Source organism: Schistocerca cancellata, chromosome 5 (genome assembly GCF_023864275.1).
Source record: "Schistocerca cancellata isolate TAMUIC-IGC-003103 chromosome 5, iqSchCanc2.1, whole genome shotgun sequence".
Classification (NCBI taxonomy): Eukaryota; Metazoa; Arthropoda; class Insecta; order Orthoptera; family Acrididae; genus Schistocerca; species Schistocerca cancellata.
Genome location: NC_064630.1, coordinates 644,008,062 through 644,020,653, shown reverse-complemented (window position 1 = coordinate 644,020,653; position 12,592 = coordinate 644,008,062). Strand labels below are relative to the sequence as shown.

Sequence of the window (12,592 nt, the reverse complement as noted above, 5' to 3'; positions counted from 1 at the left end):
GCTACTGACCTTACTTGTCCTCAGTTCCTCACTTAATAAATTTAGTATACCAGTTCAGGATTCTCTTGCAGTTGCGTCTGCACTACATGTTGGTGAGATGACATTATGTAAACTCCGTTGTGTTTTGGCAAAAGAAGCAAATTTTAGTATGGAAACAAGAAAAAGTAAGCTTTACTCAAAATTTGCCACTCATGACACTTCTCTAAAACTTAACAATGGTTAAAAAGCCAGGCAAAAATAAATCGCTGGTTTTGTTGTTGCATTTTCAGCGGAATACTTTATACATACTAACCAAAGCAGAGGCGAATGTTGGTTCAAATGGCTCTGAGCACTATGGGACTTAACATCTATGGTCATCAGTCCCCTAGAACTTAGAACTACTTAAACCTAACTAACCTAAGGACAGCACACAACACCCAGCCATCACGAGGCAGAGAAAATCCCTGACCCCGCCGGGAATCGAACCCGGGAACCCGGGCGTGGGAAGCGAGAACGCTACCGCACGACCACGAGATGCGGGCGAGGCGAATGTTGATCTTTTTTTAATGGTTACCATGCAAGGGTGGGCTTTATTAATTTACAGTTGAGTAACCACACCGTCTAATCACTGAGCCAAGTGCTTTTAACACAATAGGGCCTTCAAGTACTAAGCTGTACGCAGATCCACCAAACTGCTCATGACGGCGCGATGATAATCTGTCACCATATCACACACGGGTGACTGACTTCGCTCTACTTGGATTGCAATGCACTCATCTTAAAGCTTGCTGGACTGGTTTACGATGAGGTTGTACACCCTCGTGACCACTGCCCTTCCATCCAGCAGTCCATGCGCGCCACCAGCGGTCCCGGTTCTCGCACTGCGCGGACCTGGCTCCTCCTGAGTCCCCAACCGAACTGCCACACTCACAAGACCTGGAAAAACAACGACGTCGCCCTAAAGAGAGGTCAACAGTTACTACATATCGATAACTGCCGCTGCTGTCACTAGCGGACGGGCAAAGCTTGCGAAACGAGTGACGACAGTCAAGACGAGAAGACAAACAACCGCAACCATGCCGACTAAAGTATACGGTCTGACCTCCAACAGAGGATGGAAACCTTCAAGCAGCACCAACGCGAGCCGCAGCACGGCTCAGAACCCATCAGGCGCCTAATATTGAAGCTCTTGTCTACAATTAATCCCACCTACTGAGAATGCTCGGAACATGTAGGCCAAGAGGTAGCCTCCGATACTGGACAGACGACTGCAACGGCCCAGGATTAGTTTCAGCCACAGGTAGCGCCTGAACCGTATTTCTCATGCGAACTGGCTTTCCGTAACTGTGCTGATTGCTAGGAGAAAAGACACTGTCAAAAACACATCTTTTATCACTCCAGGACACTGTACATTGAAGCTAAAGCAGTGGCACTCCGTTCCAAGTGGGTAATATATAGACTTGCAAAAATAAAAATTATTATTATCAATTGTGTTGAATGCAAATAGACTACAATGGTCATCAGCAGCTATATCAACGGATCAACATCCACGGGTCTGAGATATTGTTACCTTTTATACTGAAAACATACCTATACGTTAGGACCAGCAACTACAGAGAATAGTATGACAGAGCAGTTAACGGGAAAGAACTGATCACTTTTTTTTTCACGATCCTGTGCAGGACTTCGACGTCGACGACCTGTGTGGGTGGCGGCGGCGATGCTGGCTGCCTCCGTCGTCATCATCCTGGTCATCCTGGCAGGAGTGTTGTACTTCGCAGACATTTCTTCAAGTAAGTTCCTAAGACAGACAGAATGATAAAATATTTCGAGTTTTTAATTCACTCTGCACTAATGACATAACGTTCCTCTTTGGAACCAAAGGTGTCTGATACTTGAACTGCAGCTGATTGCCTTTGCCAGAGTGAATGCTAACATTGCACATCACTGTATCTTCATTGATGCCATACCCAATGATCGATACATTTCATTTCAGTGCATTTAATTCATGCCACATACAGTCCGCCCCGATAGCTGAGTGGTCAGCGTGACGGATTGGCGTCCTATGGGCCGGGGCTCGATTCCCGGCTGGGTCGGAGATTTTCTCCGCTCAGGGACTGGGTGTTGTGTTGTCTTCATCATCATTTCATCCCCATCCGGCGCCCAGTGTGGCGTCAAATGTAATAAGACCTGCACCAAGGCGGCCTGACCTGCCCTGCAAAGGGGCCTCCCGGCCAATGACTCCAAACGCTAATTTCCATTTCCATGCCATATACGGGGTGACAATTACTGAACTACACGAAAAAAACCGTAAATTACCTACAAACTACGGCGCGCACACACTTTGTTCAACATATAAACGTCACTACAGACCCCGGATGAAATTTTCTCTCTGCAGCGGAGTGTGCACTGATATGAAACTTCTTGGCAGATTCAAACTGTGAGCCGGACCGAGACTCGAACTCGGGACCTTTGCCTTTCGTGGGCAAGTGCTCTACCATCTGAGCTACCCAAGTACGACTACGCCCCCTCCTCACAGCTTCCCGAGTTCGAGTCTCGGTCCGGCACACAGTTTTAATCTGTCAGGAAGTTTCATGTCACTAAAGATATTCGGCTTTAGGTTATGATAAGTTCGATATGCCTACCGTCATTGGCGATGATGTGGCGCAGACGAATAGCGAAATTCTGCACGACGTGCTGAAGTGTCGGAAAATCGATGCTGTCGATGACCTGAATGGCTGTTTTCAGCTCAGCAGTGGTTTTGCCTTTATTACTGTACACCATGTCTTTACGATAGCGCCACAAGGAGGAGTCGCATGTGTTCATATCCGGAGAACATGGCGGCCAATTGTGGCCCACACCAGTGGCCTCTGAATACCCCAGAGCTAGAAGGCGGTACTCAGACTTCTCCTCCAGGGCATCAAACACTCTCTGGCTTCGATGGGGTCGAGCTCGGTTTTGCATGAACCACATATTATCGAAATCAAGTTTGATAATGGGGATGAAATCATCTTCCAAAACCTTCACGTAGCGTTTGGTAGTTACCATGCTATGAAGGAATATCGGAGCAATTGTTCCGTGGCTGGACATCGCACACCAGACAATCAGACGTTGAGGCTGAAGAGACTTCTCTATCGCGAAATGCGGATTCTCAGTCTCCCAAAAGCGTCAATTTTGCTTATTGACGAACACGTCCAAATGAAAATTGTCTTCCTCGCTAATCCAAACTATACTAAGTCCCATCATACCGCGCGACCAACCGTACAGTTTGAGCGTCCTAACGCAAATCGTTTTGACGATTTAATTTCATGTAGTTCAATAATTGTCACCCTGTACTTCGCTTGAAACAGAATAAGACAGTCCACGTCCGACACGGTTCCCCGAGTGGTGTTTCTACCACATACCTCCTGGGTGTATGTTTTCTTTAATCGCGTTCTTTAATATAAACTTGAAACGTGTAACACACAGGGAGTTCAACAGATAAAAATGAAGGACAAAATGGTATTGTAAATTAAATATGTAAGCCCAGATATTTCTGAAATATAAAACTGTACTATATAATCCGATTAGAGTCATGATTCATTTCGTAACTAGATAGGAACTGCAACATCTCTATCAGTGCAGGGAATGACAATTGACTCTCAACAGGAACAAATGTGAAGTATTGCCAAATGTATGACAGAAAGACTCTTTATTGTATGATTAGTAACCGACTTCACTCAGGGAGTTGATATGAGATTGTATAGTAGTTGGAATAAAAGAATAAACTTTAAACTATAAGAGGAAATTTCTTTATTGAAAACATGTTCTAAGCGTTTTACAATACTTGCTAAAGTATAAGAAGTAAAAACTTTTTATTGAAAACATGTTCTAACTATGTACAATACTTTTTTACAAACAACATTTTTCATTTTGTTATCCAGGAAATATGCGTACAAATTTTTCGAATATCCTACTCGAGAGCAACCTACGTATAGTTGACCGTGAGAGAAGCAGAAGTCTTGGAGATTGATGCCGCAATATTTTAAAATTTGTCCTTTCGCTTTGTTAATTGTAAAACTGTAGGTTAATCTGATTTGATATTGTAGTCTTTTAAATTGGACTGGCAGTTAAGAAGAGATCAGTTGTATTCTGGAGATAAAGAGCATGTGTCCTTGTACTTTCCAGTAATAAGTTCGGCTTAGGTGATGTTATTCGACAACTGTTTGACTATCATCCTTGTTCCATTACATATTTTTGGTGAGTTGAGATTTCTGAGTAGTATGTGATCGGAGATCCAGTTGTAAGTCGTAGGCACTGTAATGTTTCTAGTACTTGCAAAGAGTTTAGAAATTCTGTAGGGAAATTCACACTTTACTCAAAGTTTACCATCGTGTCGACCGATTTGTATATTCTCATTTCACCGGGAATTTTGTTTTGAATATTAAACTTGATATCGTCAACAGTATTATTTTAGTTGCCAAAATTGCCCTTTCAAATAGCCAGTCCATATTGGTATAGCTGTTTGGATAAATGTGGTCGATGAGTTCGTTTTCAGTAGTGGCTATGTTGCAGAAATTACTGTTGACTTTAATGAGGCGCGTCGTCCGGTCAGTAGGATATGTGCCTTGCCTCTTTGTAAAAGTTGGTGAGCAAAATGTAATGTTGTTTCGCCTTTCGATAGTCCAACTCTCATATTTTTTTTTAGTCGCAATATTTGTATATGGTGCCGCATATGCATTTGCATATATGCGTTGATCTCGTCTGCTAGTGCTTGACTTTGGGGATAACTGGAAGAGTTTGTCGAAAATCTCCTTGAAAGAATGAGTAGAGTCCCTCCCATCAATTCAGTTTTCTCGTAAGTCTTGTAACGTTCTGTCCATGGCTTCGGGTGATATTTTATGTGCCATTGTGCATTCGTCCCAGTAGATAATTTTAGCTTGCCTTAGAAGTTCACCTCGTCCAGGTGCTCTTGAGATTTTACATGCCGGGAATTGTTCTTCGGCTACATTCAACGGTATTTGTAGGGCAGAATGGGCAGTTCGTCCCCCCTTCCACAAGTTTGGCTGCAATTCCGGATGATGCCAGTGCAAGTGCGACCTGTTGTTTAGCACTTGTTCCCACCAGCAGTAGATTTATAGAAATGTTTTCCCGGTGCCGCCTCGTGCGCCCAAGTAAATAATTCCGCCTGTGTTGTTGTCGATCAGGTTCATGATAACGGGGTGAATTTCCGTTTGATTGTTATTGAAGAGTGGTTTGTTGTGAGCAATGTCTTGAAGTAGTACGTTGATGTTGTAGCCTTTTCTTTTGTGATTTCATAGTGTAGCAGACTGATAGCATTTTTCGTTGTGCTTGCATCCCAATTTGTACTAAGGTCTGGCTGTTTGTTGCTAAACATTTATCTTATAGACAAATGACTGTTTCATTGGAGATGCCGTCGTTAAATTCGATGGTCAGTTCAGGATAAGTCTGCCGGATTTGGTACAGTATGTCACTACTCATACTTTCTTTGAAGTAGTCCCATAGCTGCTTTGGATTCGACCGGTTACGTGTTGTTCAGCAGAGACTGTGAGTGAGGCTTCTTCAGTGTTCCCAGTGGTTGTTGTTTTCCAGTAGTCCTAATAGTTGGCCTACTTCTCTGTTCGTCTGACGTAGGTAACCGTCAATAGTCTTGAGAACTGCGAGACCTGTTGGTCCCCGTATTGCGCGTAGGCTAGGAAATACAAACATTCGCCATTGTTCGGACGTGGTGTTCACTCGGTCTGGTGCGCCAGTTTTTATGATTCCTTGATGATCTCCTACTGGAACTTCTTGCTTTCGTCGTTGAAGTATTTTTATTGTTGTGTTCCACGTATAATAGGTAGGGCGGCGACACTTAGTAATGTTTTCGAGAATGGATGCGTTTGGCACAATTGGAAAAAAAACTTCTAATGTTGTGTTCTGAGATGCTTCGCTTGTGCAGTTTTTCTGGCGGTGTTTTTTGTGAAGTAAACTCTCAGTCTATTCTCCAAAAGTACTGCTAGATGTTGCTCAGTTGGTTCGCGTTCGCGTGGCTGCACCTACGGTACGGCTTTCTGAATCACTGAGGCACACAAGCCTCCACACCAACGACAATGTCATGGTTTTTTAATTATTAATATATTTATTGACGTTCTCTGTAATTATTGCTTTGCTCTCATGTTTATATAGCACGTAATAAAAGTACGAGGGTGAGTCACATGAAAAGGTTAAATTTGTAGTACCAAATCAAAATTTCGCGCCGTTATCCTGTAAGTTGGTAAGCGTTCTACAAAAAGCGTGCAGAATGGCCTGTAGGTGGCAGCGTAGTGCAGATGCACACATATCGTCGCAGTATCAGTATAAAAATGGCCGCCCCACTTGCGACTTGCATCAGGGAAGAACAGCGTTATGTTATTCGGTTTTGCGTAGTGAAGGTGTGAAACCTATTGAAATTCATTGACGAATGAAGGATCAGTACGGTGATGCATGCTTGTCACAGCAGCAAGTCTACGAATGGAGTAGGAAGTTCGTAAATGGTGTGACTTCAGTGGCAGATGCTCCTCGTCCAGGTCAGGCAAAACGAGGTTGTGACTCTACAGAACACTGCAGCAGTTGAAGCCATAGTGAAGGAAAACCGCCGAGTGACACTGAATGATATTGCAGCATGTTTGCAGATTAGCCATGGGTCAGCACATCGCATTATGCATGATGTGCTCCAGTTTCACATAGCGTCTGCGAGGTGGGTGCCACGACAGCTGACTCCTGAAATGAGAGAACGACGTATTGATGCTTGTGAAGAACTTCTTCGGCGCTTTGAACGAGGTGATGGCTTCCTTGCAAGAATCGTTACTGGGAACGAAACCTGGGTTCACTTCCACCAACCGGAAACGAAGAGAGCGAGCAAGGAATGGCGCCATTCCTCATCACCAAAACCGAAGAAGTTTCAAACAGAACCATCAGCAGGGAAGGTAATGCTGACTCTCTTTTGGGACAAAAAAGGCGTCATGTCAGAGCATTACATGCCTAGGAGGGACCACTGTCACCAGTGCATCACACACAGACCTCCTAAAAATATCATGTGCGGCCTGCAATCAAATCAAAGCTGCGTGGATTGCTGTCAATAGCTGTCCTTTTGCAACATGTGAATGCAAGGCCCCAAACTTCCCGTACAACAGTTTCAACAATCACAGACCTGCATTTTGAGTGTCTTCCTCATCCACCATACTCACCAGACCTTGTCCCAAGTGATTTCCATATGTTTGGACCACTCAGAGACGCAATGGGAGGAAAGACGTTCCGTTCTGATGAAGAGGTACGCCACACAGTGCATGAATAGTTGTGCAGACTACCAAAAGAATTTTTTTCTAAAGGAGTTTATGCACTTTGTAAGCGCTGGAGGACTTGCATTGAGCATGGGGGAGATTATGTTGAAAAGTGATACATTTTTGTACCACTTCTGCACAATAAATAATATTCTTAAAAATATTTAAGGTTTTCATTTGCCTCACCCTCGTAAAATTTAGTGCACGCCTCGCAGCGTCCACCATTGACTGAAATAAAGCGTAAATACCGAGTCAGTGGTTGGGCCGTCCTCTCATAAGAAAACATTTGCGTCTACGTCTACGTAAGTACTGCGCAAACCAACGTATGGCGCGTGGCAGAGGGTACTCTGTACCACTGCAAGTCATTTCGTTTCCTGTTGCTCTCGCAAAGATAGCCTCCTTACGAGCCATAATTTCTGTTATCTTTGTTGTCGTTACGTGAAATTTGTGTCGGCAGCAGTAGTATCGTTCCGCAGTCAGCTTCAATAGCTTTCCCCAAGAAGAACGTCGCCTCCGCTCCACGGATTCTCGTTGGAGTTCCCAGAGCCTCGTCGTAACACTTGCATGTTGATAGAACCTGCCGGTATCAAATCTGGCAACCCACCTCTGAATTTCTTCGATGTCTTCCTTTAATCCGACGTGAAGTGGATCCCAAACACAGGAGCAGTACTAAAGAATGAATCGCACTACTGTTGTATACGTGGTCTCCTTTACAGATGACCCACACTTTTCCAAAACTCTCCCAATAAACCATTCGCCTTTCCTACTGCAATCCTTACATCCTCGTTCCATTCACATCGCTTTGCAGCTTTACGCCTAGATATTTAACCGACGGGACTGTGTCAAGCAGCACGTTACTAATACTGTATCCTAGCATTACGGGATTGTTTTTCCAACTCACCTGCATGTAGAGCTAACTGTAATTCATCACACCAACTGGAAATTTTGTCGAAGTCATTTTGTATCCTCCTACAATCAGACTTCAGCATTGTCAACAGACAGCCACAGACTGTTGCTCACCCTGTCCGTCAGATCATTTGTGTACGTAGAGGATTACAGTGGTCCTGTCACACTTCTCTGGGGCACTCCTGACGTGACCCATGTGTCTGATGAGCACTCGCCGTCGAGTACAACGTACTTGGTTCTATTACTTAAGAAGTCTTTGAGCCACTCACCTCTCTGGGAGCGTACTCCATAAGTTCGAACTTTTGTTAACAGGCTGCAGTGGTGTACCGTGCCAAACGATTATCGGGAGTTTATGAATCTGAATTCCACCCATATGTAGCGTACAAGCACCACAACTAGTGGCTTCCGTTGTTAGTGGAGGAATTGAGAAATGCATATGGTGTGTGTATTGTGTGTGTGTGTGTGTGTGTGTGTGAGAGAGAGAGAGAGAGAGAGAGAGAGAGAGAGAGAGAGAGAAAGAAACAAAGAGAGAGTTCAGTGAGCGATACACAGGCCTCTTAGCAGCACATCGCCTGAGTAGCTAGAAAGATTGAAACGTCCTCTTTTGAAAAGTATGAATAACTGCTAGTAAACATCTTACGTTATTTGATTTTCAAACAGCTGAGTAAAACTGAACGTACTCATAGACATTCTCTCTTTACTTATTCTGATCATCACTAAACAGACACACAACATTTTTAGCGCAACGCAATCTGACTTTCAAATATCCCTGCAAAAGAATGGCCCTGACTAACAATAACCTATACCTTGCATGAATCACTTACCTTGCAAAAATCTTCGTTACTCGAACTACTGCAATACAGCGAGCGCCAATACTGCCAGCTAAATAAAAGATTCTAACTACTGAAGGCACTAACTACTGATAGGCATAGGTAGCAAATGAAAGATTTTGATAGAGAACCTTAATAATGTTCAAAAGTCAACAGACTGCACACAGCTCAGTCAGTGATTTTCATACAGAGCGCTACGTGGCGTTACCAACATAAAAACATAAACAGCCTACTTACAAGATGTTCAAATGGAGCTGGTAAGAAACCGTCGCTATGGTTCGCCACTTTTCGCTGATTCGTTCGTTTGCCAATCTCAACCCCGCATACTTTCACAAGCTGTCTATTAAATTGCCCTCACAATAGATGCCAACCAGATATACCCGGATTAGAACCTTGCAGTAAAGCAGTTTACAGGACTAATATTAATTGCTAGATATCTGGTAAATGATAATAATTAATTCGTGGTTGTGCTCAGAGACGACGACTGACTAGTATAGTTTATTTGTTTGGCAAGCAACAGATTGGTCATTAGTTTGCGAGGCGAACATGGTTGTGGTGACACCGTAACCCAGGTCAAGATTAGGCCGAAAGATGACAATTTTGTTTGCTGCGTGCTAATCGAGTAAGGTCACCGAGTGAGAAATAAGACTTTTACCCATGATCGAAAGGAAATCATCCCATCGTTACGTTATTGGTACTGAAAATCAAGCGCTACTCTGCCGATTCGCATCATGTTTCACATGCCAAACAGGTGGATATTGCCCTAAACGACACATTGCTGTATTATAACAGGCTGCCTGAAGTCAACTCCAGTCCAATGGCTCTACCACCGTGCAGGAATCGCAACACCTCCTGTTCCAAGAGAAATATCAGCAAACAGAGAAAGAACATAACTGGAACAGCAGAAAACGCATCCTATGAATGGGCAGCAACCCTACCTACAATGGCTAAGGTCAAGGAAAAATATCCTCAGAACTAACAACCATATATGAAGAAGGCAGGCTGCAACTATGGAGGGCAGAGACATCCCACTCTCCAGATTGGAAAAGATTTTCAGAATCTTTACCCACTGGTCACGATTAGAATTGGCCAATCTGAAAGTCCTTGAATTGGCTGAGGTCGGATACATTAAAGAACACAAAACCCAATGTGACTGCGAGGAACAACAGACTGTTCAACATATCCTTAAGTGTCGACTGTATCCATCCTCCTGCACACAAGATGACCTCCATCAAGCAACGGAAAATGCACTGGAACTGGCCATATTTTTGTCAAAAATTACAGTACTGGCCATTAAAATTGCTACACCAAGAAGAAATGCAGATGATAAACGGGTATTCATTGGACAAATATATTATACTAGAACTGACATGTGATTACGTTTTCACGCAATTTGGGTGCATAGATCCTGAGAAATCAGTACCCAGAACAACCACGTCTGGCCGTAATAACGGCCTTGATACGCCTGGGCATTGAGTCAAACAGAGCTTGGATGGCATGTACAGGTAAAGCTGCCCATGCAGCTTCAACACGCTACCACAGTTCATCAAGAGTAGTGACTGGCGTATTGTGACGAGCCAGTTGCTCGGTCACCATTGACCAGACGTTTTCAATTGGTGAGAGATCTGGAGAATGTGCTGGTCAGGGCGGCAGTCGAACGTTTTCTGCATCCAGAAAGGCCAGTACGGGACCTGCAACTTGCGGTCGTGCATTATCCTGCTGAAATGTATGGTTTCGCAGGGATCGAATGGAAGATAGAGCCACGGGTCGTAACACATCTGAAATGTAACGTCCAGTGTTCAAAGTCCCGTCAGTGCGAACAAGAGGTGACCGAGACGTGTAACCAGTGGCACCCCATACCATCACGCCGGGTGATAAGCCAGTATGGCGATTACGAATACACGCCTCCAATGTGTGTTCACCGCGATGTCGCCAAACACGGATGCGACCATCATGATGCTGTAAACAGAACCTGGATTCATCCGAAAAAATGACGTTTTGCCATTCGTGCACCCAGGTTCGTCGTTGAGTACACCATCGCAGGCGCTCCTGTCTGTGTTGCAGCGTCAAGAGTAACCGCAGCCATGGTCTCCGAGCTGATAGTCCACGCTGCTGCAATCGTCGTCGAACTATTCGTGCAGATGGTTGTTGTCTTGCAAACGTCCCCATCTGTTGACTCAGGGATCGAGACATGGCTGCACGATCCATTACAGCCATGCGGATAAGGTGCCTGTCATCTCGACTGCTAGTGATACGAGGCCGTTGGGTTCGAGCACGGCGTTCCGTATTACCCTCCTGAACCCACCGATTCCATATTCTGCTAACAGTCATTGGATCTCGACCAATGCGAGCAGCATTGTCGCGATACGATAAACCGCAATCGCGATAGGCTAAAATCCGACCTTTATCAAAGTCGGATACGTGATGGTACGCATTTCTCCTTCTTACATGAGGCATCACAACAACGTTTCACCGGGCAACGCCGGTCAACTGCTGTTTGTGTATGAGAAATCGGTTGGAAACTTTCCTCATGTCAACACTTTGTAGGTGTCGCCACCGGCGTCAACCTTGTGTGAATGCTCTGAAAAGTTAATCATTTGCATATCACAGCATCTTCTTCCTGTCGGTTAAATTTCGCTTCTGTAGCACGTCATCTTCGTGGTGTAGCAATTTTAATGGCCAGTAGTGTATATAAATTGTGCTAATCAATCTATAATTGTATAAACTGTGTATTATCTATGTTTCTGACACGAGAATAATAATAACAATCTCTCGCATCCCTCTTTATCAATATACAGACTGTTGCTGGAGGAATGGTCCAGATTCAGGGATATGACACGAACGCTCAGCTGAAGAAAAAAACTTCGTATTGACATATGTCCTATTCCGAATAGTTTGTAAGTAGGCTGTTTATGTTTCCTTTATGTAAGTAGGCTGTTTATGTTTTCTTATTGGCAACGTTACATAGCGCTCTATATGAAAATCACTTGGTGTGCTGTGTGCAGTCTGTGGCTAGTTTGCATTGTTGTCGAACATTGTAGTGTTGGGCAGCGGCAGCTGGATGTGAACAGCGCGTAGCGTTGCGCAGTTGGAGGTGAGCCGCCAGCAGTGGTGGATGTGAGGAGAGAGATGGCGAAGTTTTGAAATTACATATGTTATGACTTGTGATGATATTAAGGTAAATACATTGTTTGTTCTCCATTAAAATCTTTCATTTGCTAACTATCCCTATCAGTAGTTAGTGCCTTCCGTAGTTTGAATCTTTTATTTAGCTGGCAGTAGTGGCGCTGTATTGCAGTAGTTCGAGTAAGGAAGATTTTTGGTGAGGTAAGTGATTTGTGAAACGTATAGTTAATGTTTGTCTGGGCCATTCTTTTGTAGGGATTTTTGATAGTCACATTGCGTTGCGCTAAAATTATTGTGTGTCAGTTTAAGCACAGTCTCGTATACAATTGTTCTAAGGGGACGTTTCAAGTTTCCGAGATAGAACTTATTTATTGTGCTTTTATTTTTGGTCTGGTGGTGCGCTAGTATATGTGTTACCCACCCAACGTATTTGACATTTTATTTTAGCCA

General features: G+C 44.0%; 1 protein-coding gene across 1 annotated transcript in view; it reads left to right on the top strand.

The window, feature by feature from the left end:
- Positions 1-12,592, top strand: part of LOC126187806 (peptidoglycan-recognition protein SC1a/b-like) — a 66,614-nt gene that overhangs the window by 39,563 nt on the left and 14,459 nt on the right. The window contains exon 2 of the mRNA XM_049929091.1: positions 1,662-1,772. Within this exon, the coding sequence (XP_049785048.1) occupies positions 1,662-1,772 (111 nt within the window). The remainder of the gene's footprint in view (positions 1-1,661; positions 1,773-12,592) is intronic.